At 41.3% G+C, this 25,244-nt stretch overlaps 1 protein-coding gene across 5 annotated transcripts in view; it reads left to right on the top strand.

The window, feature by feature from the left end:
* Positions 1-25,244, top strand: part of MARCH8 (membrane associated ring-CH-type finger 8) — an 88,013-nt gene that overhangs the window by 44,046 nt on the left and 18,723 nt on the right. For all 5 annotated transcript variants that reach the window (NM_001286368.3, NM_001397785.1, NM_001397783.1 and 2 more), the window contains 1 exon segment: positions 19,364-19,414. In NM_001286368.3, coding sequence (NP_001273297.1) covers positions 19,364-19,414 — 51 coding nt within the window.

Below are 25,244 nucleotides of genomic sequence, written 5' to 3'. Positions count from 1 at the left end.
ACTTAAAGACATTTCAGCACAGTTCTCAAATGTTGGTGTATGGATGTTTGTGGCCTTGGGCTTAGATACAACACAGTGAATTCAGATAGGCCAGTTGGGAGCTGCATAGCTCTCCAAGTTCAACCACTTCAGTATTGAACTTTGCCAGGAGCTGCAGGCATTGTGCCTTTCCTGTGTTTCTGGAAGAGTTTGTGTGAAGACAGTGAAGGTTCGTGGCTTGAAAGACACAGAGGATATGGAAGTCAGGAAAGAATTGACAGTAGCTATTGCATTTTGGGATTTGGGAATCTGCTTTCGTTTTTTTGTTCTCCTTGTAGGATTGTCCTAGGGTATTTTTATCTAAACAAGTCTGTGCACTACAGGTATCTGAATCACTGGTGGTGAAATCTTGTTTACCTACTCAATTGCAGAAGAGATCTGTCTCCCATATGGGAGAATAGTGTTCTCTTGAACCTGTTTGAACTAGATTCATGTCTCATGAATGATGATTATTCCAGAGAACTGACTCAAAGACCCAGATGGTCCCTTATGCTCACAATAGCAGGAATGCTAAAGTTGTCAACAAAGTCAAAATCATAGTTAGAATTGAGAACACTAAAAATGCTGTTCTAGGTTGGACCAAAGCACTTGGTGGCAATATGCAAAAGTAGGTGCTTGGGAACTAGAATAAAAACAGGCATGTAATTACGTAATATGTCTGAAAATGGGTATATCATCAAGCATATAGTGATGCCTCCCCAACCCCCACTGATTTATAGCCCAAGGACTTTTCTGTATTTCTATTTAGTAGTTCTTAGTAGGTTTCTCTCCACCAATCTATCCAAATCATTTTTTGAACCCGAATAAAATATTGAGCATCTGCAATCAGCTGGATCAGAGTCCCATTGTTAATTATGGATTGTGAAAAAAAATTATCTCTTTTGTTCTGAATGGTTCATGTCATTGCATGGCCTCAATTCTTCTACTGGAGAGAGGAGGATTGCTTCCTACTTGTTCCTCTGTGACCATTGTGATTCTCAGTGTGCTCTGTCACATAGACTGCAATAGAAATCAGTCAGCCTCAGTGAGGAAGCCTTGTTTGACAACATTAGAAGAGCATTTGCAGAAGGACAAAAGTAGTCAAGACTGTTTAGGTGAAGCTACAGAACAGAGCTAAACTTTTCCAAGTTAATACAGTATGGGTTTGCTGAGAAAAACAGAAACCCCCCCAAAAAATTAAAAAAAAAATCTGGATTTTAACAATCATAAATCTGTAAGGAACAGAGAGAATTTCAGATTATGCTGTTCTTGCTGCCATCTCTTCGTTTTGATGTCTTTTTGTGGTTTACTCTCCTTCCCTTTCATGTTTTTTTGTCATTAGCATTTAATTTTTGTTAGACATCACTTCTTATGGATATGTTGTTTTCACTCATGGATTCTTCTCCCTTACTGCTAAAGCTGCGCGCTTCTTTTTGTGGTTACATTTGCTAAAAATATTCTTTCGTAACATGTCTTAGAATCCATGTATTTCTTTCTTAGCAACATCCCTTTCTCGTCTGGTTGCTATATGTGGATGAGAGACAAAGATCATGATTAGGGACTTTATTACCTTGATTTCAAGCTCACCTAATAACAAATGTTGCTAGATGCTTATGATTTTTGGCTGTTACAGATGTGGGGAACCTTGCTTGCCTTAAGCATAGATGATCAAGAATAGCCAAGCCATCAGTGCCTTGCCAGTGCTCTTAGGAACTGAGATTTAATGACTTCGATGAGGTAAATTGGCAGTCTGAAGACCTTGTTGTGGATTTTCTGTACTGCCCCTAGGATGAAAACCTGTGAGTTTCATATCGCCTTCTACTCTCGTTTAAGTCATTTGATTTCATGCAAGACTAATTGCACAATGGGTTTGAAGGAAATCGTAATGGTATGGCTTTACAACACTTTCTTTATGAGGACAGCTCTGAGAAAATCAGGACCCAACTACACAGGCGTGGTTTTATTTTATTTTTCCTCCTCTATTTCATCTCTTACCTCTCCATATGCCATTGTTGAGGGGCTGCATGCCAGGACAGAATGCCTCCAGCCTATTGGCAAGGTGCTACCCTCAAACATATAGCCATGCCTCTGTGAATGGCAGAATTGGTGAAAAAAATCCTTAATTCCGGTCCTAGTAAAGAAAATGATGATACTTGCTTAAAAACAAAAACCATACATATTGTTGCTTTTTCCTGGGATTAAGCACTTTTAAAAGCATAATTTAAACAGCCTTACTGAAATTGAAATGGTTATATTAAAAGAAATGGTAATCTTGTCTCGGGAGTGAGCTTGGAAGTACCAGACCCATGCATCTACCCTGCATATAACTGAAAGAAAGCTGGTGAAGATCAAGGTACTTTTGTTTTTTATCTTATTTTTTTTTTCAGTAAATGCTTGAAACATGCATTTTTAATATGTTTCCTGTCTTCTGCTGTTACTAGGCAATATTGCTGACTTATTTTTATCATGTGTATTTTGGTGCATTCAGCCTCGGTGATTGTGGATGTGCTCATAATTGTTTTTATGTCTTTTAAAGAAATTTTATGACTTTGAAATTTGAGTCATATTTTGTATGTATCAGAGGCTGACAACGTTGAGCTGTTGTAAAGAGTGGGAACAATTTAACTCTTGCGTACTACATCCAGCAGTTCTTCAGTGGCACTTCAGTGACTTGAATTGGCACATTCCTATTAAAACTTATCCTAGGTTCTGATCTGTGGAGATGCTGGAATCTTTCATTTAATTTTAGTGAGCTAAAGTTCACCAGTGATAGACTGCTGTAGTTCAAATGAGAAAGGTGGCACTGAGGCAGCAGGGAAGTGTTGGGAAGAGGAAAAAATGTCTTTAAAATGTTCTACCTGGGCCTGCTTTCTGCGCCTTCTGTTCAGCAAATAGGTTGCAGTCAACATGGATTTTTGAGTTGCTCTTGTTTGAGGGTTGCTTTTTTTTTCTTCCTAGCTAATTTAATGTCAGGTTAACCTAGCGTAACAGGAAACTCACTCAGAACAACCAATTTAAGCTCCCTTATGTTGACCTTGATGGTTGGTTGGTCTTCATATTGAGACATTTTGTGGTTACTACACACTGTTACTTCTTTCTCTTGATATTAGGATAATAGTTCTCTTTGAATAGTTTTTGCCATTCCATCTGGCTTCTGTTAATGGCCAGTTTTGTTGTTTTTTCGTCATCAGTTTCTCTTTTGCTGTCTAATGGAAAATTAGCATTTTATGACTCACTGGGGTGCTTGTTTTATCTTGATTGTCTTTCATTGGTTAGCATTATGACTTTGAAACACAGTAACTGTTCTTCTCCAAGGAAGTATTTGCCTGTCTCAAAGGGGTCAGATTGGTTTGAAGAACCAGATGTAATACCTTAGGCTATTCGAGGCACCAGTTCTGCTTTCAAATCCAGGCTGGGCCATCACTGTTGAAGTAATAATCTTTGTGTTTCCTCTCCCTGCTTTGTCAAGGAACCATGCTTCTGCTAAAACATTTTTGTAATATGTTCTTGTCCCTTAATTGTGCACCCACTCCTATCTCCATGAGAGCACCAACTATGCATTGTTCTCCCAAAAATGACCTTTGTTTCAAGTCAAGTTAATCTCCTGACTTCTGTTGACTTCCCATTTCCCAGGTTATGGTCAGATACCAGAGTAGGAGTTGACTCGCTGTCTGTTTTGTAGCTGATGTAGCTATTACAATTGGACAGAAGCTCTTAAATTAAGAAATGACGAGCAGAGCTGCAGTCATCATCCCTGAAATGGCTTATTGAATGGAAAAGCTTGAGAGATGCTGGCCTCAGAGGTGAAACTGTTTATAAGTGTCCCTCTTGATATTCACCAACCTTGAAGTAATGAACTTTGGTAACACACAATTGTTGCTATACTCTGTCATTGCCACGTCAACATTTTGGCTGAACAGCTTGCCCCCATTGGTCAGCTGGTTCAGGCTGCCTGTGTATTTCAACTGGAAGCGTCTTTACAGTGATAAGACTTTTTATCATTTTCTTATAATTCTGAGGGTGAGGGAGTTGAGAACCTGTCTTCTAAGGTTCACAATTTAACATGAAACTAATACTGGCTGCACGATACAGGGAGTTTTGTGTAAGTTCCTGTTATGCTGTGATTTTTCCTGCCATACCTGTGATGTTTAAACAAGTTAGTCTTATCCCAGCTCTTTATTACACATTGGGCGTTTTCTGCCCAGAATTGCTGTGTTAAATGCAAAGGGGAAGTGGAAGACATTGAGGCCCTGGAATGTATCCAAAGAAGGGCAAAGAAGCTGTGAAGGATCTGGAGCACAAGCGTTATGGGGCGCAGCTGAAGGAACTGGGATGGTTCAGTATGGAGAAGGAGGTGGCTCAGGGGAGACCTTATTGCCCTCTACAACTGCCTGAAAGGAGGTTGTAGCAAGGTGGGTGTCAGAGGTATCTTTTCCCAGGTAACAGCAATAGGATGAGACCTAATGGCTTAAACCAGGGGAGGTTTGGGTTGGATACTAGGAAAAACAACTTCGCAGAAAGAGCAATGAGGCACTGGTGCAGGCAGAGGTGGTGGAGTCACCATCCCTGGAGGTGTTCAAGAAATGTGTAGATGTAGCACTGAGAGACATCGTTAGTGGGTGTGGTGGGGGTGGGTTGATGGTTGGAGTAGATGGTCTTAGAGGTCTTTTCCAACCTTAATGATTCTACGGTTCTAAGAGTGATGCCAGGACCAATCCAATTTTTAAGTAAATTAGCCTTAACTTACATGTAATGAAGAATAAGAATTCTGTCTCATTACAAGCTGAGTTGCTTTCTATAAATCTCTCTTCTGTTTCCCTCAGGCATACTGGGGCACACCCTTTTAAAGACAAAATTGAGGCTATCTCCAGGATATCTAATGTACAAAACCAGTCAAAGTCACTCTAGCTCTCCTGGAGAGAAGCAGGACTAAAGAAATGTTGGTGGTAATTTAAGAAGCAAAATAAAGGTAGCCTTTGAAAAATACTAGTAGAAAAAAGGCTAAATTAATATAATGCTATTAAGAAGTCAAACCAGGTACATGCAGTGATATTCTGACCCAAGGACAGACTTTTTTTTTTTTTTTTTTTTTAAGGCATTTTAATGTATTAATCAACGAACTAAGGAACTTTGCATATTCTAGAAACTCATTCTGGAAGAGTGGTGGGAGCTGGGATTCTTTTGCCAAAGGATTCCCAAAAAGCAATAGCTGTAGGATGGATATTAATGTTCTCACTTTTGTAGTCTATTATCTTGAAAGTGGGCAAAGTACAACAGGGACATGGATGTTCTTTGGGTGGGAACAGTTGGAAAGGGAGTTACACATTGTCCTTTGTTATTAGATATTTTCCCTCAGCCCATGAGGATTAGTATGAAGCAGGTTCTTGAGTACACTTTTCCTTGATGCTTCAAACCATTAATAGTTTCTGCAACTTGTCTTTCATCAGAAGATCTACATTTCTCATCCAAAATTCAACAAAGAAATTCATGTCATCTTGCCCTTAAAAAACAAACAAACAAACAACAGAGAGGGTAATTGTTTCTTCTGTTTTTCCCCTCAGTTGTATGGCAGGCTATATTGTTTATTACTTGCTCTATCCTCTCTTCACCTTTTGCTCTTCTGGGGTTTTTTTATTATTATTATTTAAGAGCTTTCTCTTCTGCCATGCTATGTCATGTAGCAGCTGCTTTTGATTTGTGGAAGCAGAAGCGGAAGCATTCTCACATATCTGACTCCAGGGAAGAAGTTAACATACTTTTCACCAAGAGGAAAAGAAGGGTGAACACAGTTATATTTGAAATGAAAACAGATCATCTGCAATATCAAGAAGTCTGAATTTAACAAAGAGAAAACATATGGTTCTGAACAGTGGTGGGAAGAGAATTTAAGTATGTTCATTTTAATGCTAGCATATATGCAAGTTGTCTTCCATAACAGAGGCTTCTTTACCATTTACAGACATGAAGAAGTTTTATAGTCAGCATTTTTCTGGAGTGAGAATATCCTATGCCATTCTTTTCAAATGGAAAAACAGATTTGGGAAAATTTTGTATCAAAGGCCATAAAGATCTGAGCACAGGAATGCATCTCCTGCATCCCAAGCCTGTGGCTCAGTGGTCATCCTAACCTTTGCTCTTATCCTAGGATGCTGTCAGTAATACAAATGAGATCAACTGCCCCATCCTTGCAATTCAGCAGTCGTTGTCGGACTTCTCTTGCAAGAGAGCTTCTTGGGCTTGTACTGTACTGCATCCTTTGGGATTCGGCTCTGTTCAGTTCAGGATTTTTTTTCCATTAAATTAAATAAAAGTGTAGGTTGTAGGTTTATCTATGTATTATACACATATATGAATATATTTGTGTAGACACATAAATATGCATTTATTTTAATGCATTTGACATTAAATATGCCTGGCCGCTCTAACTCATATCTAGTACACCAATGTCCATTCCTCTCAGTGTTTGTTGTCTGATTGCCATAGTCATCTTTGTATTTTTTTTTATTGGGTCATTAGCTTTCTGAAGCAACTCCAGCCTTTTGCCACGTTTTATAATGCGTAGCACCACAGAGACCTGCTCTTGAATTCTGTTCTTTCTTGAAAACATCAGTTGAATTTGGCACAGTGTTCTGATTTCTAAATGGCATCCAGATAGGATGTTCCAGTCCTGCTGGAACCCTCTTCCGTTTGTAACTCTTGTTAGTGCATTTAACTCCATATCTTTCAGGGAACAAAAATCCTGCTGTGGTAGTATTTGTTAGAAGAGTGTATTTAACTGAAAACCAAATCTAATGCTTCACCTCTGAGGGCTGTTGGCTAGCATAAAATAAAATCCTCTTGGATTTAAAAATGATTACAGCCATTTTTGCTAAAGCTTGCAGGACTTCCCTTGTACCCAGGATTAGATCAGCTGTGTTTCTAGCCATTCAGTTTTCTTGATATAGAAGCCTCCAAAAAGTATTTCCAAATTATTTTCCTATTGTGATAGGAAATGATGCAGAAAAACCAATATAGATAGTACAAAGGTGGGAGAAAATAGCTGATTTATGTCGTCAAAGCTGCAGCTAAGAAATAAGGGTAATAAAAGGCACAAGGAGACAGAGAAAATGCAAGTATGATATGGGATACGATGGTGTGGGGACAGTGGAGGAGGCTGAAGATGCAATTGATGTGGTCCTTGGTTCTTTTGTTTTTCTTCTTGCTGTATCTCATTGCTGCGGAATGATACAAAACGATGGTTACTTCCAGGCAATGTTTATGTGTGGGCTTTCCTGTTTCTCACCCTGTCACTCTCAGAAGCAGCTCCTATCTTTTAATCCCCTTAAGCCTCTAGTCTCTCACCAAAACATGTCCCTCCTGAAATGTAATCCTCTTACTTCTGTTCCACGGTTACAGTACTTATGTATGCGTGGTTGGGAGCATGGGCAGCAAGGTTTCTTTGTGCCTAAGGCTGAAAAAAAACCAAAATATCAACATACCAGGATCTTCCAAAGAAGTATTACCCAAAGTAGTGTGTGTTAGTCTTGATCTTAAATCCCCATTTTTTTAAAAAACCCTGTAGGTGTCTTATGCTGTGGTGCCGTGATAGTTTTTCTCATGAGTCATCAAGCTTAGAGATTCAAAGGTCATTCACTGTACAGCCAGGGATGTGCAAGGAGAATTGGGGACCACATTTACAAGTAAAAGGGACCTGACAATAAAGTTTCAAGGAGGAAGACTGGATGAATGAGACATTCTTCCAACTTCAAGGAAGAGCTTACTCAAATGTAGTTGTGCTTTACCAGATGGCAGTTCTTCGGGTAGATCACAAAGTCTGATAGTCCACATGAAAATCAGTGCACTGACCGATTCCAGGTTGGAGAGTTGTGTTCTACTACTGAGAAAAATGGAAGGGAGAGATCTCAGTGATGGTTTCCTTGCCCTGGCACACTGTATGTGAAACTCACCCTGTGTAAAACTATTGTGCAAAAACACATGCAGCATTGAGCCATGAGGGAATCTCTGTGTGTCAGTGCAGGACAAGGAAGGCTGAATTTCTGAGGGAAGCATAATTTCTGTGTGCCTCAGGTTTCTCGTCTGCCGATAGACGATCACATTTGCCTACTTCAGGATACCGACGTAGAAGGTCAGCAGTGTATGTTGCAAGGGTCTGTAAATTGCAAACTGGCCTCATCATTTCCCTCTTACAGTTTGCACTGAGTTCTTATTTTGAGCTGCTGCCTAGTGCTGTTGAGCACTAACCATCTGCAGTATTCCACTTTGAATGGACAATAGTGGTTTGTAAGAAAGATGTTAAACAAAATGTTCATTCTGTGCTGAAGTTTTCAGTGATGATTTGTTACTTAAATGCATATTTGTCTTACAAGAGGTTCTTCTGATTTTACATCCTCTTCTCAGTATGCTCCACTCTGTCCTGCAAGGTACTAGTGGCAGATGTTATTGAGGAACCTCAGAAGAGAAGTGTTACTTTTGTTCTTGATTGTGTTCTTAAAGTGTTGCTTTTGTGATGTACCATTCTGCTGCACAATGTGCTGCACATTCTGCTGCACATCTTTTGCATATTCAAAAGTAAGAGGAAGCAGAAGTAGATGTTTCAAAGAGGGGAAAAAAGAAAAGAAGTTCCAGTTCTGGATCGGAACCTTGTTGTAATGGGATCAGCAAACACTGTGTCAATGTGATCCCTGGGGCATAAAATCCTACAATCCAAGGATCCTTCCCTCTGAGTGAATCCTCTCTGCTGGACTCCAGAGCCCATGGCGAGCCCCTTCTTTTATCATTTCAGCCTCTCATCAGCTCCATTACAAGTGTAGAGCCTAAGAGAAAACATTGCCTCCCCAGAGGTCCGACTTTAAAGGCATTTCTGTATGCCTTCTGAAAATACATAATCATGTGGCAGTTCTCTGAGGTTTTTTAAAAGTGAGTTTTAGGAGCTACAGAATGTATTTTGATAAAATCTGTTATCTTCTGAAGCATCCACAGATTTCATAGATGTGCAATATGATTTCCACAGATAATGAACATGTACAGCCATGAACAAAGGGAAGAAGAGAAGCGAGCTTTTTATATCTGGCTTTGGTGGGGGTAATTTTAAAGGCTGTTTGACAGAAGCAAATCAAATAAGCTAATACACTTTTTTCTGAAACCTTTGATGCAATTTCCTGTGACAAAAACTGCCCTAGCTCAAAGCTGTAGGGAATGAAGGGCAGGAGATTTACTGAGAATATGGGACTTATTTATAAACCTTTCCCCTTGGGAAACGAACTTTAGAGAATGCTATGTCAGCGCATGCAAGAATGCAGCACAGTCTCCAATAGGTCAGGCAGTGCTCTGACAGCTGCAGCTTATTTTCTGTTTCATATGCATAAATTCGAGAGGCAGAGCAACCCAGTGAAGTGAATTGTTTAATACTACTGACACAATATCAGTATTTTTGAGCTGATGTGCGTGTCTTTCCATAAAAATTTCTAAAAGCAAGCAGGATTTTACTGGAACTGGTGCATGAGAGTTGAAGAAAGAGAATGAGTGAATGTCTTCAGATAAGTGGAAAAGCTTCTGTTTCAATAGGCTAATGGCCCTGAGATTTTATTTTAGCAGAAAATGCAGGCGTTCCCGGGACTGCAGTGATAAATTTAGTTCTTACACAGCTGCTGGCATTCAACTTGTTCAAGCACATAAAAACTTCAGCCCTCCTGTTAGACTGTGGCTGCTGTGAAGGTTCCCAGCCGGGTGAAGAGCTGTGCTCTTTGGAGGGCTCTTCTGCAGCCAGGAAGTCTTGTTAGTCTCCTCTCTGATTGCCTCTGATGCTCTTCCGCTGTAATCTGACACAATTTTAGGATGGGAGTGATGAGAGGTGAGGATGCCCACCAGCAGCATTCCCTTTTCAGTCATGGCAGCCCTGAACAGGGGTGGTGCTTGGAGGTGCTCTGAGCATCCTGCTCAGTGTTCACACCACCTGCTCCTAAAACATCATTCTTTTTCTTTCTGTTTTCTGGCTATTATGTTGCCAGCCCTACTGTGCTCAGGTCACTGGGCTCATCCCTGCTTTATTCATCCTGTACAGCTCCATTGGCTGCATGTTGCTCAGTGTTAGCACTGCACAGTGCTGTGTTCCTGCATGGGGTTCCTGCTTCCCCTGCTGAACATCAAGCAAATGTAGATTTCCATGTGCAAGGGAAATGTGTTTTTGTAGCTAGCTTTTACTGCAATTTCTTTTCTTCTCTGTTTCTCATGCTGTAAGACTAGTCAGTATTTTTATAAATTCTCTAAGTTCCAATCTGCTAAAGTGTGCCTAAGGCTAGTTGCAGTTCCTGAAATACTCTTTTAGGATTACGATGTTGGTTGTGGCTTGATCTGAGTCTTTCTGAACCCAGTGGGATTTCTTGTTGGCTTCAGTGGGGCGGCTACAGCTATGCAGTGTTTATTGCTTCCTCCAGGAAATAATGCTGAATAAGATCAAACAAGGTCAGTGACTTAGCCTGCAGTAACTGCCTCGCATCTCCTCCTTCCGGGTGTTCTTCTGAAGGTGTGGGACACAGCTGTGAAGGTTTCTTACTTAGCTACATGTATTTTCTTCACTTCATTGAAAGAAGAAGTAAATAATGTGCTGCTTCAACTGTCCACATACAAAGGCTTCTCTATATCGTTGTATTTGTTGCTCTGAATTGTGCATTTCTGCCCTATCTGCTGTTAACAGAGGCTGATCTCCTGATGTGATTGATTTCTTGGTGGAATTCTCCCAACTTCTATGAAGTCAGGATTTAATCTCTAGAGACCATATGCAAAAGCCATTGATTTGGCCTTGGTTTTTGTACTGTTTCAGTATTCATTTCCACCCAATCCTTTTCTGTGTTGGCATTTTGTTGGCATTGTTGACTGCTGTTATATTTTGAAGACAGAAAAGATCTGGTAAGGTTTCCTTTTCATGAAGCACTACTGCTGAATACAGAACTAAAACAGATGCCCCTGTCAGAATGGGGCTGATCATTTTGTTTTTCATGCCTCTGTGGAAGATTTTCCCTTTATCCTCTATGGCCATACCATCTTTTTTTCTCTAGTAACTTCTTTAAATAAAAAGTTAAAATGATCATCTTAAGCTAGTATAAATCTGTAGGATTTTGTTTTCAGCCTGTTTTCCTACTCAGACAAGATTAGTATAAGAGGAGGCAAAGTATCAAAAATTTAAAGAATTTAAATATCCTGAATGCTTGTCTTCCCTCAAGAAGATTTCTGTAATCAATTTTCATTTGTGGATGTAAGCTATTTTGACAGACATAGTAGAGAAGGTGGGAACGTGATGTATGCATATCTCTCTGATCAATATCAGTATGCTGGATCACATCAGCTATTAGGTGGATGGATAGATGCTGAATTCTTCTGCTTCTGTATCAAGGATGCACTTAATTAGTGATATGCAGGAAAGAAAAACAGAACGCGTTAAATTTCTGCTTCTGTCCTTTCCTTTCCCTGCATTTTCATTCTTTTCCCATCGCTATCTCAGATGTGTAGCGCTGTACTCTCCCTGTCTCTGCTTTGTGGGTGGAAGGTAACCAGAGCCAGCGGGATTTACTCCTGTAAGTAACAGACCCTAAGCATTCCTTGCATGACTGAGTGCCAGAATATTTTGCAGATGATTAATGCAGTATTTCTTAGTTTAGCAGTTTCTGAAACTTGTTTGTTTGTGACTCTTGGGATCTCAGCAATCTCACTCCCCTTAAAGTTAGTAAATATGTTGATCTTTAAAGTCAAACACCCTGACTGTGGCTATGAAGTAAATAACTACAGATTTTTAGGCTACGGGAGTAAGTACATTTAGAGAATATTAAATCCCCAATTTTTAGGGATTTTGCAGTGCTTATCACTGTGCAAACGAGAATTTGACAGGGAGAAGTGACGAGGCTTGAGTCACTGTTGTACAGACAGGACTGTTGGCAAAGGCAGGTGCTCAGGAATGATGTGCTGCCAGGGCTTCCCCTCTGCCTGCTCCTGGGTCGCCCTCTTGGGGCACTCATGTCGAAGACCCACATGAGACCAGCTGCACTCTTAGCTTACACATCTTTCCTCCCAGAGCAGTGTTTTCCTTCACTTAGATTGGTTTACTTATGGAAAGACAGCAGAATGTATTGCTGCTTCTTAGATATTACTCCTTGTGTATTCTCTCACACTCTATTTTTGTTAAAAACAATGTTTTTAAAACTCTCCAGAACATCACAGCTCAGATTTTTACAAGGATCTTGCTCTAACTGGTGTTGGGCTGTGTAACTTTAATGAGTTCTCTGAGACCTGATTCCTCATTTAGCTTAATTTGTGTGGTTGTTTAACACTGAGTTTTAAATGCCGTGGGTCAGAATAATTTGCAATTTGCACAGTTAAAAATGGGAGGATGAGATCTGAGGCAAAACCACACTGGTATGCAATGAGTGGGTATTACTAAACAGGGCCGATACTTACTGGTACTCTTTCAAGAGCTTTTTTGTCATGTTACTTTGGCCATATCATGTTAAATGTTACTAAAAATACACTGAATGCTTTCTCAGTGTCACTTCGGGAGATTCCACAGGATTAGCAAACTGTGCAACCACGTACAAGGGACATGTGATAGCATGCAGTCTGTTCTTTCCGTAGACAGCTGAACGTGCAAGTTGTGTAGACACTGAGCAAGTCCGGCTCCACCGAGAGTTATCTGGGCTGCAGGCTTTCGATGTCTGTTGGCAGCTTGAGAAATTCCAAATTACCAGTTGCCTAGAGGGAGTTTTAATCTGTGAATGTTTAAAATAGTCAATTGCTTTGGCATATTGACATGTGTAGTGTACCATGAGAATTCCAGTGGTTGCATTAAATGCATTTACTCTACAAAAGACAGAATGTTATTCCTATTAATCTGTTCATAATTGCTGGCTTCCTCATTCATATCCTTCTTTGTGCCATTGAACACATAAAATGGTTTGAAATGGCATTTTCACACAGGTAAGCTTAATGCATACTGCTTCCATTACCAGGAAAGGTGTATGGTTTTGAATAACGACCTTTGTAGTTCGTATAATTTGTTCACCAAGGAAAGGATTCATTTTTATGTGTTGCATCCCATAGGTGTGCATCCCTTTTAGGTTGTCTGGCAACAGCAAGATAAGGACTTCCATAGAACATCTTAGATGCCAAAGTCATTGCAGTTTACTTTTTGTTACAAATTGGGCACATGGTACATGAGTATATAATTGTGCAAATGGATGTAATGTTAGTGAAATGTGCCAGGCAGATGGTTTTGTACAGAAAGGAAAGTTTGCAGGCCTGGCAGCCCCAGCTCAGCAGCAATACTGTCTGGAGGTAGATACTACACACAGGCAGAGAGGCAAGGCTCAGATGCAGTTACTGTTCTTTGATTAGATGTCATTACTCGTCCTTCCCTGAATCTTGTAGCTGCATGGTCATTGATGAACCTTGATGATATGTGATGGTATTTTGTGGATAAAAGATTGAAAAGAGTAAGATCCAAGACACTTGCAAAGCACTGGCTTTATAACCATTAGTATATTTCTCTTCTATGAGGGCCCCTTGACTGCCAAAGAAATAAAGACCACATTCACTTGATATGATGCTAAATAGCGTTTCCTGCTGAAATAATGAAATGTTGGGTTCTGTCAGTGACAATCCAATGGTACTGAGACACAAAGAAAGTAATTGACAAAGCCATTTCCCATTTCTTTCCCCTTTTGCAAGTCACTCTGGACAATTAAGTGTATGTACTGATACTGTCAACAATAGCAACCTCCCTGTCTGAACTAAAAGCGTATGTTCTTTTCACTTTCTCCATGTCAGGTATAGAATTGCAGTGCAAGATTTGCATAAGCACTGAGAAGAGATTGTTTGGAAATCTGATCACAGTTATGAAACCCGAAACAATACCTGGGTGTGTGCAACTGCGTGTCTGCAGAGCAGCCGAGCGTTTGTGCTCTCACTGTGGGGCTCAGGAAGAACTGAGTTTCACTCTGCACCAACATGTAGCTGCACCATGGCAGCTCAGTCCTGAGTAATACAGAAACAAAATCCAAACCATTTCACCAGGGTATTTTTCTCTTCCATCCCGTCAAGGACATGCAAGTCATGTTTCTTCAGGGTGCCCTCTTGGTAAGGCTGCATTAACACTACAGCTGAGTTTGGAGGTAGGGTGGTGTACTACCTTGGTTTTGTGAGTGCGTGAGAGCACTTTTGGCTACCAGAACTGCTGGAGATTGACAGCACCCCTGGCTCAGGCAGTAGGAACTGGTGGTTTGGGGTTCACATGGCTGTGAGAGTTACAGAGCTGTTGCACTTAGTGGAAAAGGGGTGTCTTATGGTAGGGAAGCAAGGGTAAAATAACTTGAAGTGCTGAATATGGAAGACTAAGGTGAGTGGGAAGGTGGAAGGGAGGTGGCAACTGGGAGATCTCTGAATTGAGGAGGCGAGAGCCATTATGTGAGAGTAACTGAGGAGCCGTGGCAGAAGGGAAGAGAGCCAGCAAGGTGGAGAAGGCAAACTGGAGAGCTCTTCAGGGAGCAGCTGATGCAGCTGCTGAAGGAAGGAGAGAGCTCTGCCATCACAGTAGAGAGCAAACTCAAAGGATAGGGAAAGAAGGTTGGGAGGGGGATTCAAGCAATGGCAAGCAAGTGCATCCAGAATTTTGAAACACAGTGGTAGCAGTTTTCCTGTTTTTAAATCATTTCCTCCCTCCTGCCTTCCAAGTTGTTTCCCTAAGCCAGGATCTGACAGGATGTTAGAGCAGCAGCTGGCAGTGAGTGACTGGGGGGAAATTAAGCCCTGCTGCACTTAGAAGCTCTTTATGTCTGTATTTTTTTTTTTTTAATTACTACTTTTTTGAAGTGCCTGCCCAGTGATTCTAGTTGAGTAGGATGAATTTTGAAAGGTAGGATTCCCATTATTCCATGCAGAAAGACTGATCTGCTAAAGGAGAGCTGTGCTTGCTTTAAGTGGTGGTAATTGTGTGGTCCATGCTGACAGATGTTGCATTTGTCTTGACCTTTCCATTGAAGTGCAAAGTCTAATGTTTTTGCAAGAAGGAAGGAGAGCTTGTTTAGAGCTGTAATTATCAGACCAGAATGCGTTTTAGTGTGCAATGAGAACATACTGGAAATAGTATCCTAAGCACCTTTATTTGTTGGGTACTAGGAGTACTGTAATGGAGGCTTTGCCTTTCCACTCCCAACTCAATGTTAATTTGTGAATGACCTAGAAGATTCTATAAGTGTACTGATGATGAATATAGCATGAAAAAATGAGGTTTTGTTTGTTTGCTCTGTGTCTGCCACTCATATGCATCTATTCCAGTAGTTTTCCTTCTATAGCTTTGCAGTTCTTTTCTAGCTTAATGACTGGAAAGCATACAGTATCCTTAATGTACTGCAGCATCAGAAACACCATCAAGTGTTGTCTTTATTTAATATTTTCCACAGTGTTTTTATTCTCTTAAGTATAGATTTTTATTATTTTATTTGCATAAGAGAATTATATGGCACAACTAGACCTCATGAAATATGTAGGTTGCTTGGAAAGTATTGCCTTCTATTTATTGCTATGGAAGCTACAATAGATACAAAGAGCACAATAACACTATTTGATAGAGCAAATTCTCACTACAAAACACTATTTTTCGTCATAGCCACCACCATTAGGTATGCGGAGATGAATATGTACCTGCATGCCACACTTGTAACAGTCTGCGGCCAGTGGAGGTGACCCACTCTTACAGTCACTGCTGAAATGCACCACCCACCCCATCACTGTGCTCACATCCACTGTTTAGTCTCCATAAATGTTCAGCAAGTGTTAGTGAATGTCAATGAGTGCCATTTTTTCCTCATGGAGGAATTCAGTGACATGCCTCTTCAGCCATACCACCAACATTTGCCTCTGATGTTGTGGATGTACGTAATAGGAGGTGTTACTTTTGGAGCAGCCCTCATGTATCACATGGAGGTGTTTCTGTTGCTGTTTATTGACTAAAAAATAATTTTTTTGGTCCTTTGCAGAAGCTTGCAAAAAAGCATGGTAAGTGCTTTCAGCGAGGATGCTACTGGAGCTGTCACAGTGAACTGGAAATTGCTGTTGCACAATGCAACTCGGTTGTTTTCCACACTACATTTTAAAGCCTGCATGTAAGCTGACTTGAAGCTGCTGTTTCAGAAGAACGTCTCTGATCAGAAGGCATGCAAAGATAGGGTCAGTTGGTGACCAAAGGCTGAAACAATTTCAACTAGGTGGTGAGAATTGCTTGGTAGTTTGACTAGATTTGTAGTCAGTTTGACTGCCCAGAGAGATGGCGGAGTCAGCATCCCAGGAGGTGTTCAAGAAACATGGAGATGTGGCACTGAGGGACATGGTTCGTGGGTATGGTGGGGATAGGTTGATGGCTGGACTAGATAAGCTCAGTGTTTTTTTCCAACCTTTAATGATTTTGTGATTCTGTGGCTCAAGTAGCCCTTACTAATACAGAATTTGGCCAATCTGGGCTAACACTTCAGTCAATTTCTTGTTGACTTAATGGACATAGCAGTTTTATGTGGTAAAGGAACAAGAATATAAAAGCATTTATGTGGATGAGTAATTTAGAAATATCGTGCATACTTTAATATGTGTGCATGCACTCTCCGTGTATACAGAATATTTTTAAGAGCACTTTTTGTTTAGAAATGATCACTCTTTCAATAACAAACCCAGCTGTTCACAATCATGTACTGACTGGAACCTCAAATAGGTACATTCCCAACAACAGATCAATAAAGATTATATGAGCATCTGTCTCTCTCAACGCTGCTGGCATCCACCAGATAAGATCACAGCCCTGGGAGCAGGAAGACTAGTTTCTGTGGCGTGGCTGAGAGTGTATTTGCTCTGTGTTGTGTAAATGCAGCTCTTGTCCTCCAGCCTCTTCAGTTATTGAATTTTAGCACATCCTTTTCAACACAGGTACCTGCGTTAGTTCAGTCATGCTGCCTCGCAGGCATCTTTTTCAGCTAGACAGCAGTACTGGGAAGTGTTGAGTTAATGTGAAGAACCTCTACTCTGTTTAATTTTGTCTTCAGGAATTTCACCTGAAAGTCTTTGATGTCTGGGGCTGCATTTGGGACTGCCATCTGTGTGGGGCTGTGTGCTGCTTCAGGCGGATTCCTTGCCCGCAGGTCTCTCTCCTCACCACCATTTCCCTTGTCCCACAGAGCCGAGCTTTGTTTACCTCCCACACATCCCTGCAAGGCCTGGCAAGCCCAGCCCGCTTCCCCCACACCTCACACATCCGCAGTGACAAGTCGCTGTGCTTGCCAACTTGTGTTGCTCTCTCTTCGTCATAGCTTAAGAACATGTCCCTGCCCCCTTTTTTCTTTCTTCTGTATTCTGTAGCTTCAATGAACTTTTTCCTGTTGCTATAGTTACAGTGTCTTTGATGAAATTAGCTGGGTCCTTCCCTTACCGTTGAGTCGATTCTTGGCCAGGCTTTTTTTGGCAGTAGTCCAGTGTTAGTCATCACAGAAGTATCGTGCCCGTATTCTTTGAGGGTCTTTAGGTGTTTGTTTCTCTTCCAGGAATACTGATATCCTCATAATAAAAGCTCATAGTCATCTCTAAAATCAAACTCGGCCTTGTAGGATGCAAGTCTGGCATTCAAGTTGAAGGTAATTTAGCTGTTTCGGGCCTTATGTAGATCCTCGCTGACTTTTGATTTGGCCATCAGTCAGAATTTGTGGGGGTTCCTTTGCCACTTCTCCTCTGTTCTTTTGAAAGACTATTTCACTGCTTTTTAGGTATTCGAACGCCCACATAGAGAGGATTTCAGAACACCATATTTGCTTCCTCAAATTTTTAAAGGAGAAAGTGCGATTTGTATCCGTCAGCCATGGTAGTGCCCATGACTGTGCTAGAAGGAAGAGCCTGCCTGGTTATGTGAGCATATGCTGAAATTTTTCCTTGCCTTCTCTTTTCTCAGCACAGAGCTCTCAAGCTGCTCAAGGAGCGTGCTGAAAGAAGGAATGTCTGGGAGTGCAGGGATCCCAAAGTGTGGGTGTAGTGCCTAGGTGCCCGGCCTCCCAGGCTGCCTTGATGTGGGCTTTGGTAGCTGAACGTCTCTAGAGTTGTAACAAACCACAGACGTAAGGTCTAAAACCAAGAGCATTATATCTAAGCTGATCTAGAAGTAATTGCAAGCTGATGGCTGTGTTTGTTTGTTTTTATTATTATTTATTCTTTCTTTTATGTTCCCATTTGTTAAGTATGCAGGACTTCTGTTCTCAGGTTCTGTCTGATCAGTTGGTGCCAATGAGAACTGGAAGATGGTGCTATCAAAGCATCTCTGTTAGGTTGCTGAAATGCCAGATGGAAGGGTGCACTTCTAGAAGCTATTACCCAGCATGGAGCCCATAGGAAAAAGTAGTAAATATACCCTGTTTCAGGTGTTTAAGCCTCACACAAATTTGTCTCCCAGCTTCGCAGACATAGAGAAGCAGTGATATGAATATGCAACCAAATGTTATGACTTGCTCTGTTTTAGATGTTTTTTAGAAGAGTATGTCTCCTGTTGGATTTTATTCAGAAAAGCAAGCGAGCCTTTGCAGATAAGTTTCCAGGTTCTTACCAGTGGAACAATCATGGCCATTAGCGTTTATGGTACAAGGATGTTCAGAAAGCAGGAACCAGTAAATGTTGAAACATCGTGGTGAAACCTACAGTTTATTTTGGTAGTAGTTAAGATTTTCATCCTTATCAGCCAGGGTTTGCATACTGAAAAGTAACAGATACATTCATCACTGATTTCCGTTTCAGGAATTTCAGCTTTTCTATTTCCATCCTGTATGATATTTCCAGTTTATTTGTGAGTTCTGTGGAAGATAGGAAGTTGCTCAGTAACTCTGCTTCGTTTCCTGAAATGACATACATATGGTTATTCAGAATTGTTTTAGGACACCACTGGAATACTTTTCTTTACATCACTGTTTCCTTGAAGGAAAAGCTTTCAGTTTTAGTGGTTGGATGTTTGCCTTTGGATGTCAGTGAGGCAGAGCTGAGAAATATCCTTTCCAAAACAGATGGCATCTGAGGAAAGGGCTTTGCAGTACTGATAGAGAGGTCATTGTTCTACTATTTCTCAGTTTGTACTTTTCTTGCCTATTTGATTTTCAGCAATGTAATATATAGTTAAGCATCAAAACAAGTTAGTAAATGTGGCAGATCAGACTGATGTCAATAGAAGCAACATCCCCGAAAGTCGCAGCTCTAACATGTTCTCCATACTTGGTTTCTAATACCAGCTTTAAAATACTCCCATAACTGATTTACTCTTGCAATAATCTTATTCTTCCTCTTTCAGAATGAGAAGGCTTTGGGGCATTCCGTGAGCCGCTCTAGTAACATCTCAAAGGTACGTTCCTTGATATAACTCAGTCTTTGATAAATTTGGGGGATAATGGGATTTCTTTCATTTCAAATTTGAAGTGATAGATGTCACTGTGACCAGTAGAAAATGCTGCTTATGGCTGTCTGTAATTGATAGTCACTCTGCTGAAACGTTAGAATTCTCTGGTGTTATGCAGATTGTCTTTACAGGTCAAATGAAATGGAATCTACAGTAGGTTTTCTCTTTCACACTGTCAGCCTCCTTAGCTTGATGGGAGCGAGATAGATGACAGATGCCTGAGATTTTATCTTGGGAAAAAAGTGCTCCAAAACTATCACTCAAGTATGTTCTTTTTTTTTTTTTCCTTCCCATAAGCTGTCCAGTTTAATGTGAGATGCACATAACCATGCATCCATAATGTGTATCAGATACATACTTAAATATTGTTTTATTGTCACCTCATTTGTATTGTATTGGTAGTGTCATGAAGTGCAGTGTTATTAGGGCATGGCTATGTAAGTAAGCGTTTTATACTACAAAGTCTGATCTTGTAAGGGAAGCGTTATGAACTGCTTGTTCTAATGCTTCAGTAGAACAAATGGACACATCAGAATCACAATTGCTTTATGGCATCAGAAAAAAAATAAACCTTCCATCCAAAACAACTTGTTGCAAGAACATATTTGTTACTCCCACTTCTTACCAGACTTTTAATTAGCTGAAATCTAATGTGCTTTCAGCGTACCTTGTTGCTTACATGGGTACAATTGTTTGAAGGCTTTGTGCAAGCAACACTGTGCTGGCTGGCTAGTATTTTTCATGGGGTGCATGAGCCTTAACCCATCTTTTACATGGTTATTTTTGCTGGTGATATGACTTCTAATGACAGAGAGGGTCATTGTGTCTGTGACAGGCTCAAGTCACTTTATTCCTTTTTGGGTACTTCAGGATACATGAAGTTATTTGTGCCTATCTCCAGCAAAGGAAGCAGTAGCTGCTCTTTGTGGCTTATATGAGCACAGACAACTTTCACCTTGGAGCAGAAAGACAAGATTGATGGATGTCTTAAATAACAAGTAGGGCAACTGTCCACTGCTTAAGACACTGAGCAAGCTGAAGGTGGTATTATCATGGAGCAGTGCAGCATTATCTTTTGTATTCAGCTTCAGAAAATGTGTATTCACACAGAGGGTTTTGAAGTAAACATAATGTGAGTGTAACTTCTGATTCATACTCTCCCAAAACAGGACTGTGCCTATTCCTTGTTGCCCTCGCTCTTCTCTTCCTGGGGCTTTTTCTTGGATTTTCAGGCATTGTTCAAAAGAAATGGCAATTTTTATCAAGTATCATTGTACTTTTCCCATAGTGTGCAAAATTCAACACAAGATGCCTTTCTGTAGCAGCTGTATCATTCCTATTCCCTTTGTTGTTCTCGCAGAGGAGCCCTATCCCAGCAGAAGCAGCATACATAAAGCTGGCTGTACAGTTCATTCTTAATTCATCAAGAGCTGGTGGTGCAGTAGGAAGGACCTGGTTCTCTGGCAGAGCTCTCCCTGGGAGCGCTAGCAAGTGAGACACCGAGATTTGCATTCTTCTTGAAACACTGAAATGTTCAAAGTGATTGCAGTGTGTAGCAAAAGCTGAAGTTCTCAAGGGGAGCAAAAGTCAGCTTTGCCAGTTCAACTTGTGGGAATTGTTGGTTCCAAACATGAGTTTCCCAGAGGTAAAATGTACTCTGTCACCTGCATCTGATCCGTTCGGTGCTGCTGCTTCATTCTGGAGATTGCTCCTAGCAAGGGCGAGAGGTGGAAGTCCCTCTGGTGAAATTAGTCAGAGATTTGCCTCATTCATCTGCATGCTGCCTTGTGCATCCAGACAATTCAACGCTAAGCTGCAACAATTTATATTGCAGCCCACCAGTGGGATGGCTGTCACAAGCAATTTGTCGGGCAAACCAGGAAAGATTATAGTTAGCAGGATACTGCGTAGAAGCTTGAGTACATGGAAAATGTCATTCATTCTGAAGTTTAATAGGAAAGTGCCTTTTATGTCTACCTAGAATAGTGTAATGACCTGGCCAATAAGACAGATTGAATGCATGTAAGGAAAATGTAAGGAAGTGCTTGGCTGCCTGTATAGCCCTTTCTGCAGTCCTCAGAGCTTTCTGACACTGCACTGTTCTAAGAGGAGCTATGTAACTGAAGTTGAGTTTAATCAGCTATGTGTTACTTTTCCAGTTTGTTGGGGTGTGTGTGTGCGTGTGTGTGTGTTTGTGTTTATAGAAGCAGTGATCACACTTTCTGCAAATGACTGTTGCAGCTATTTTTTTCCACTCAGATCTAGCTTACAGTATAGATGCTACAAACGCTCAGTGCTGGCACTTGATTCCAAGCCCTTTCTGGTGCTGATATGTCATTACGAACCTGCTGTGATTATTACTGTGTGTCTTTCCACTGTTCTCAGTTGTACAGTACAACGTGAGTGGAAAGGATTGAGTCAGAACTCAGCCTGTAGCCAAGAGAGGATGCTGTGTTGTTCCGTGTGACCGAGGAAAGGAGCTGATGCCGTAGGGCTCAAAGTGGTCAAGGAGAGAGGCAGGCAGATGGCACCACTAAAATGAGATCAGCTTGTGAAGGTAGTGGGACCTCTCTGAGCATAGACCCCAACTGCTGGGGCCATGTGGAGCAAAGGGGGCAAAAAGGACAGTCCTTCAAGAGTTCAAGAGTAGGTGCCGAAAGAGGCTGAAGAGATGCTGGTACGTGTGGCCAGGCCAAGAAAGAAGAATGTGAACATTTGGCTGGGGATGAAGGCCAGCAGTAGCAGAAAAAGAAGTAGGGGATAAGATGTAGGAGGATCTTCATGTGGTGCTATTAGATTTTGTGCAGTCTGTTACACACTGGGGGATGTGGCATTCCTCCAGGCCCTTCTTTGCTTTTTTGGTGAGTATATTTCAAACACTCCTTTTAAATCTGCTCCACAAAAACATGTTTGAATTTATGGAATCTTTTCTGTATTTGTTTTAAAATTAAAAAGTCTTGGAGGGAGATTGAATTGATTTAGCCATAGGTCTCAGACAAGGCCCAGTTCCAAACACCCTGTTCAAAAGCAGTGACACTGATTGGAACATTTCTGACTGGCACACAGCTATACAGGCTGGATTCACATCTCAGCTCTGTGCCCTAAGCCGGTGTTTTTACCAAGTAGCCACCATTCATTAGTAAGTGCCTTCATCATACAAGCCATACAGAAATAATTAACCTTAATAAGCTTCATCCTCTCTGTATAGATAAAATTGACCCAAAAGCACAGCTAGTCACTGAGAGTAGCTAAAAAGAGGATTTTCACAGTATTGAGAATTCACATCCTCTGCTCTTAAAAAAAGAAATTCTGCCAACAAGCAAATTAAATGGGGTACTGACAAAGCTGGTCTGTAAACAGTTATCTTCAAATTAATGATATTGTTTAGCATTAAAGTGTCTAGTAAACTGATGATGTGATGTAGGAAAATATCTATAGATCATCTGTGTACTGTCCTGTCATCTGGTTTCTCTGGAGGGCTGATTTTAGTGTTCAGGGGAAGTACCTTTTAGTCTTATTTTTGTAGCTTTCTGAGAGGTAAACTTCAAAAATGCTAATACTGAGATCGTAGCAAAGAAATCAAAACTACGCTGCTTAAAAAATGTAAATACTTTGTCTTTTCTGAAGGCTAGCATAGCTTTATCTCTTGAGCAGGAGCACATTGTAAAGTATTAAATTATTCTTGGACTGAATGGCTGCCAGTGCAGATGCAAAGTGGTAGCCTAAGCCTGCTATGAAATTTAAAATCCATTTAGGCTGTTCATCAGCTTGGAACAGATTTAGAAAAGCATATGAATACACACATCCACTGTTGCCTGAAGCTTTGATGGATTCAGTGAGCATTCGTCCATAGAAAAGCTGTCCAGGTTTTTTAGTTGCTGAGCTGAGCTGTCCTGTAGTCTATCAGATGACCAGGGCTCACCGCAAAGGTCTGCTGCTCAGAGGTGCTCTGCCCACATACATGAGTCTAGGGGAAAAGGGAATAGGGAAAGAGAAGTTGCTTAAACAAACTAAATTCTGATAAGACTGAGATGCTCGGGAAAACCAAGACTGCACAGTGTGAAGGTGAAGGGATGCATTTTTCCCCACTCAGAAGGGCAGGTGAGCTTGTGCCTGGGCACAGTGCAGTAGGGAGGACTTTCACTCCTAGTTTCTAGGTGTTTTAATTATAGTCATGTACGTTATGCAGAGTATGGAACAAAGTACTTCAAGGAGCCAGCTGCCAGTTCCTGTCAAATTGTTTCCAGAATTATTTGATGGAGTTGATCATCCTGAAAACATCAGGTATCTCTTTCCCACATCTTCATCAACAGTGTTACCTCCCATGTCCTGTACCTACATTTCATCCTTGTTGAATAAAAAAAAATGCTGTGGTAATCTAAGATGCTAATACAATGGAGCATTTGGGACAAACTTAGGAACTCTTTTTTTCTTTGGCAGTCAAAGTCATGGTCAAGTAGTCACTGGTGAACTGTTGTGATCTTTTTTTTTTCCCCAGTATTTTTTCTTACCACTCTCTATTCTAATAATGCGTCATATTTCAGGCAAAGAAACTTGATATCAGTGCACACTGGAAGACAACATGGCATGCATCCGGTAGGGAGGCATTGTGTAGGCTAGAATTTACTGATATTTGATCCTGCCATGCTGCAATTTCGAAAAAGCCTGCCAGCTGGGGCTGTCTGCCCTTCACAATGTCCAGTGTGCACGTAGATGGATGGCCTCTTTGGCCATCTCAGGTGCCAGCTTGGCCACACAACTAGTTGCTGTCATTGCCCTGTTGTTCCCAGGCATGCTGGTCCAGCTGGAGGCCTGCTCTGGAGACCACTTACAATTGCTGGAGACCACATCTGCAGTGCAAGAGCCTTCAGTCAGAGCGTACAGTCCTTGCTGGAAGTATAAACATACAAATGCATTGCATCCTTGTGAAGGTGGACGGCTGGAGCAGGAGAATGGTGTAGAAGTGGCCCACATCCAGCAGTTGTACGGTGTGCAAAATGTTGTCCCTTTCTTGAAGAACAATAGTCACGTTTCCTGTGTCTCTTTGTAGTTGTTCAAGTACCTGAAGAATTGCCAGGTTAGCTATGGAATACCCTACAGTGGCACTTAGTGCTTCTTTTTCAACAAGTCCCCACTTCTATTTGCTCTCCTGACTTGGCTGACTGTTCCTAGATCCTGCCAAGGGACAGATGTGGGGTGATTGGTCCTGGTTTCCATGGTGTAAACTAAGGAGGCAGCAGAGCCTGGGGCTTTCACTGCCTCTGGAGATGCACTGTGCAAGATAAGTGTCTGTCATGTCTACGTCTAGCAGCAGCCCTGCCTTTTTAATACATGTTTAAGTGGGATCTGTGCAAGGGAGATAAAATAGCTTTTCGGTAATGAGTTCTTCTGAAATACAGTGTGATAACCATCCCTCTGTCTTTCCTCTGTGGTTCGACTGCATTCATCATTGTGATGTGTTAATGCCAGCAGAGATGAATCGGATTCAAACAGAACTCCCAGTGGCCCATCATAGACCACAGCACTGCGTGCTGAGAAGCATCACAGCCTCTGGGTCATTGGGGTGGGCTAGGTCCCTGGCTGCTCTTGGAGGATAGATGACTCCAAAGCAGTTGTGGTAGATGTCTCCCCTTAGCCAGCACCTTCAGTGATTATCTGTGTCTCTTTAAGCCCTCTGAGGGTCTGCTTCCAGTTGGATTGGCTCAGCAAAGGCAGTCACTGTACTCCTACTGTTCTTACAGGAGGGGGGCAAGCGAACTGCTGCCATGGTCTGCTG

This window comes from Gallus gallus, chromosome 6, assembly GCF_016699485.2.
Source record: "Gallus gallus isolate bGalGal1 chromosome 6, bGalGal1.mat.broiler.GRCg7b, whole genome shotgun sequence".
Lineage (NCBI taxonomy): Eukaryota > Metazoa > Chordata > Aves > Galliformes > Phasianidae > Gallus > Gallus gallus.
This window is presented reverse-complemented; position numbering and strand designations above follow the sequence as displayed.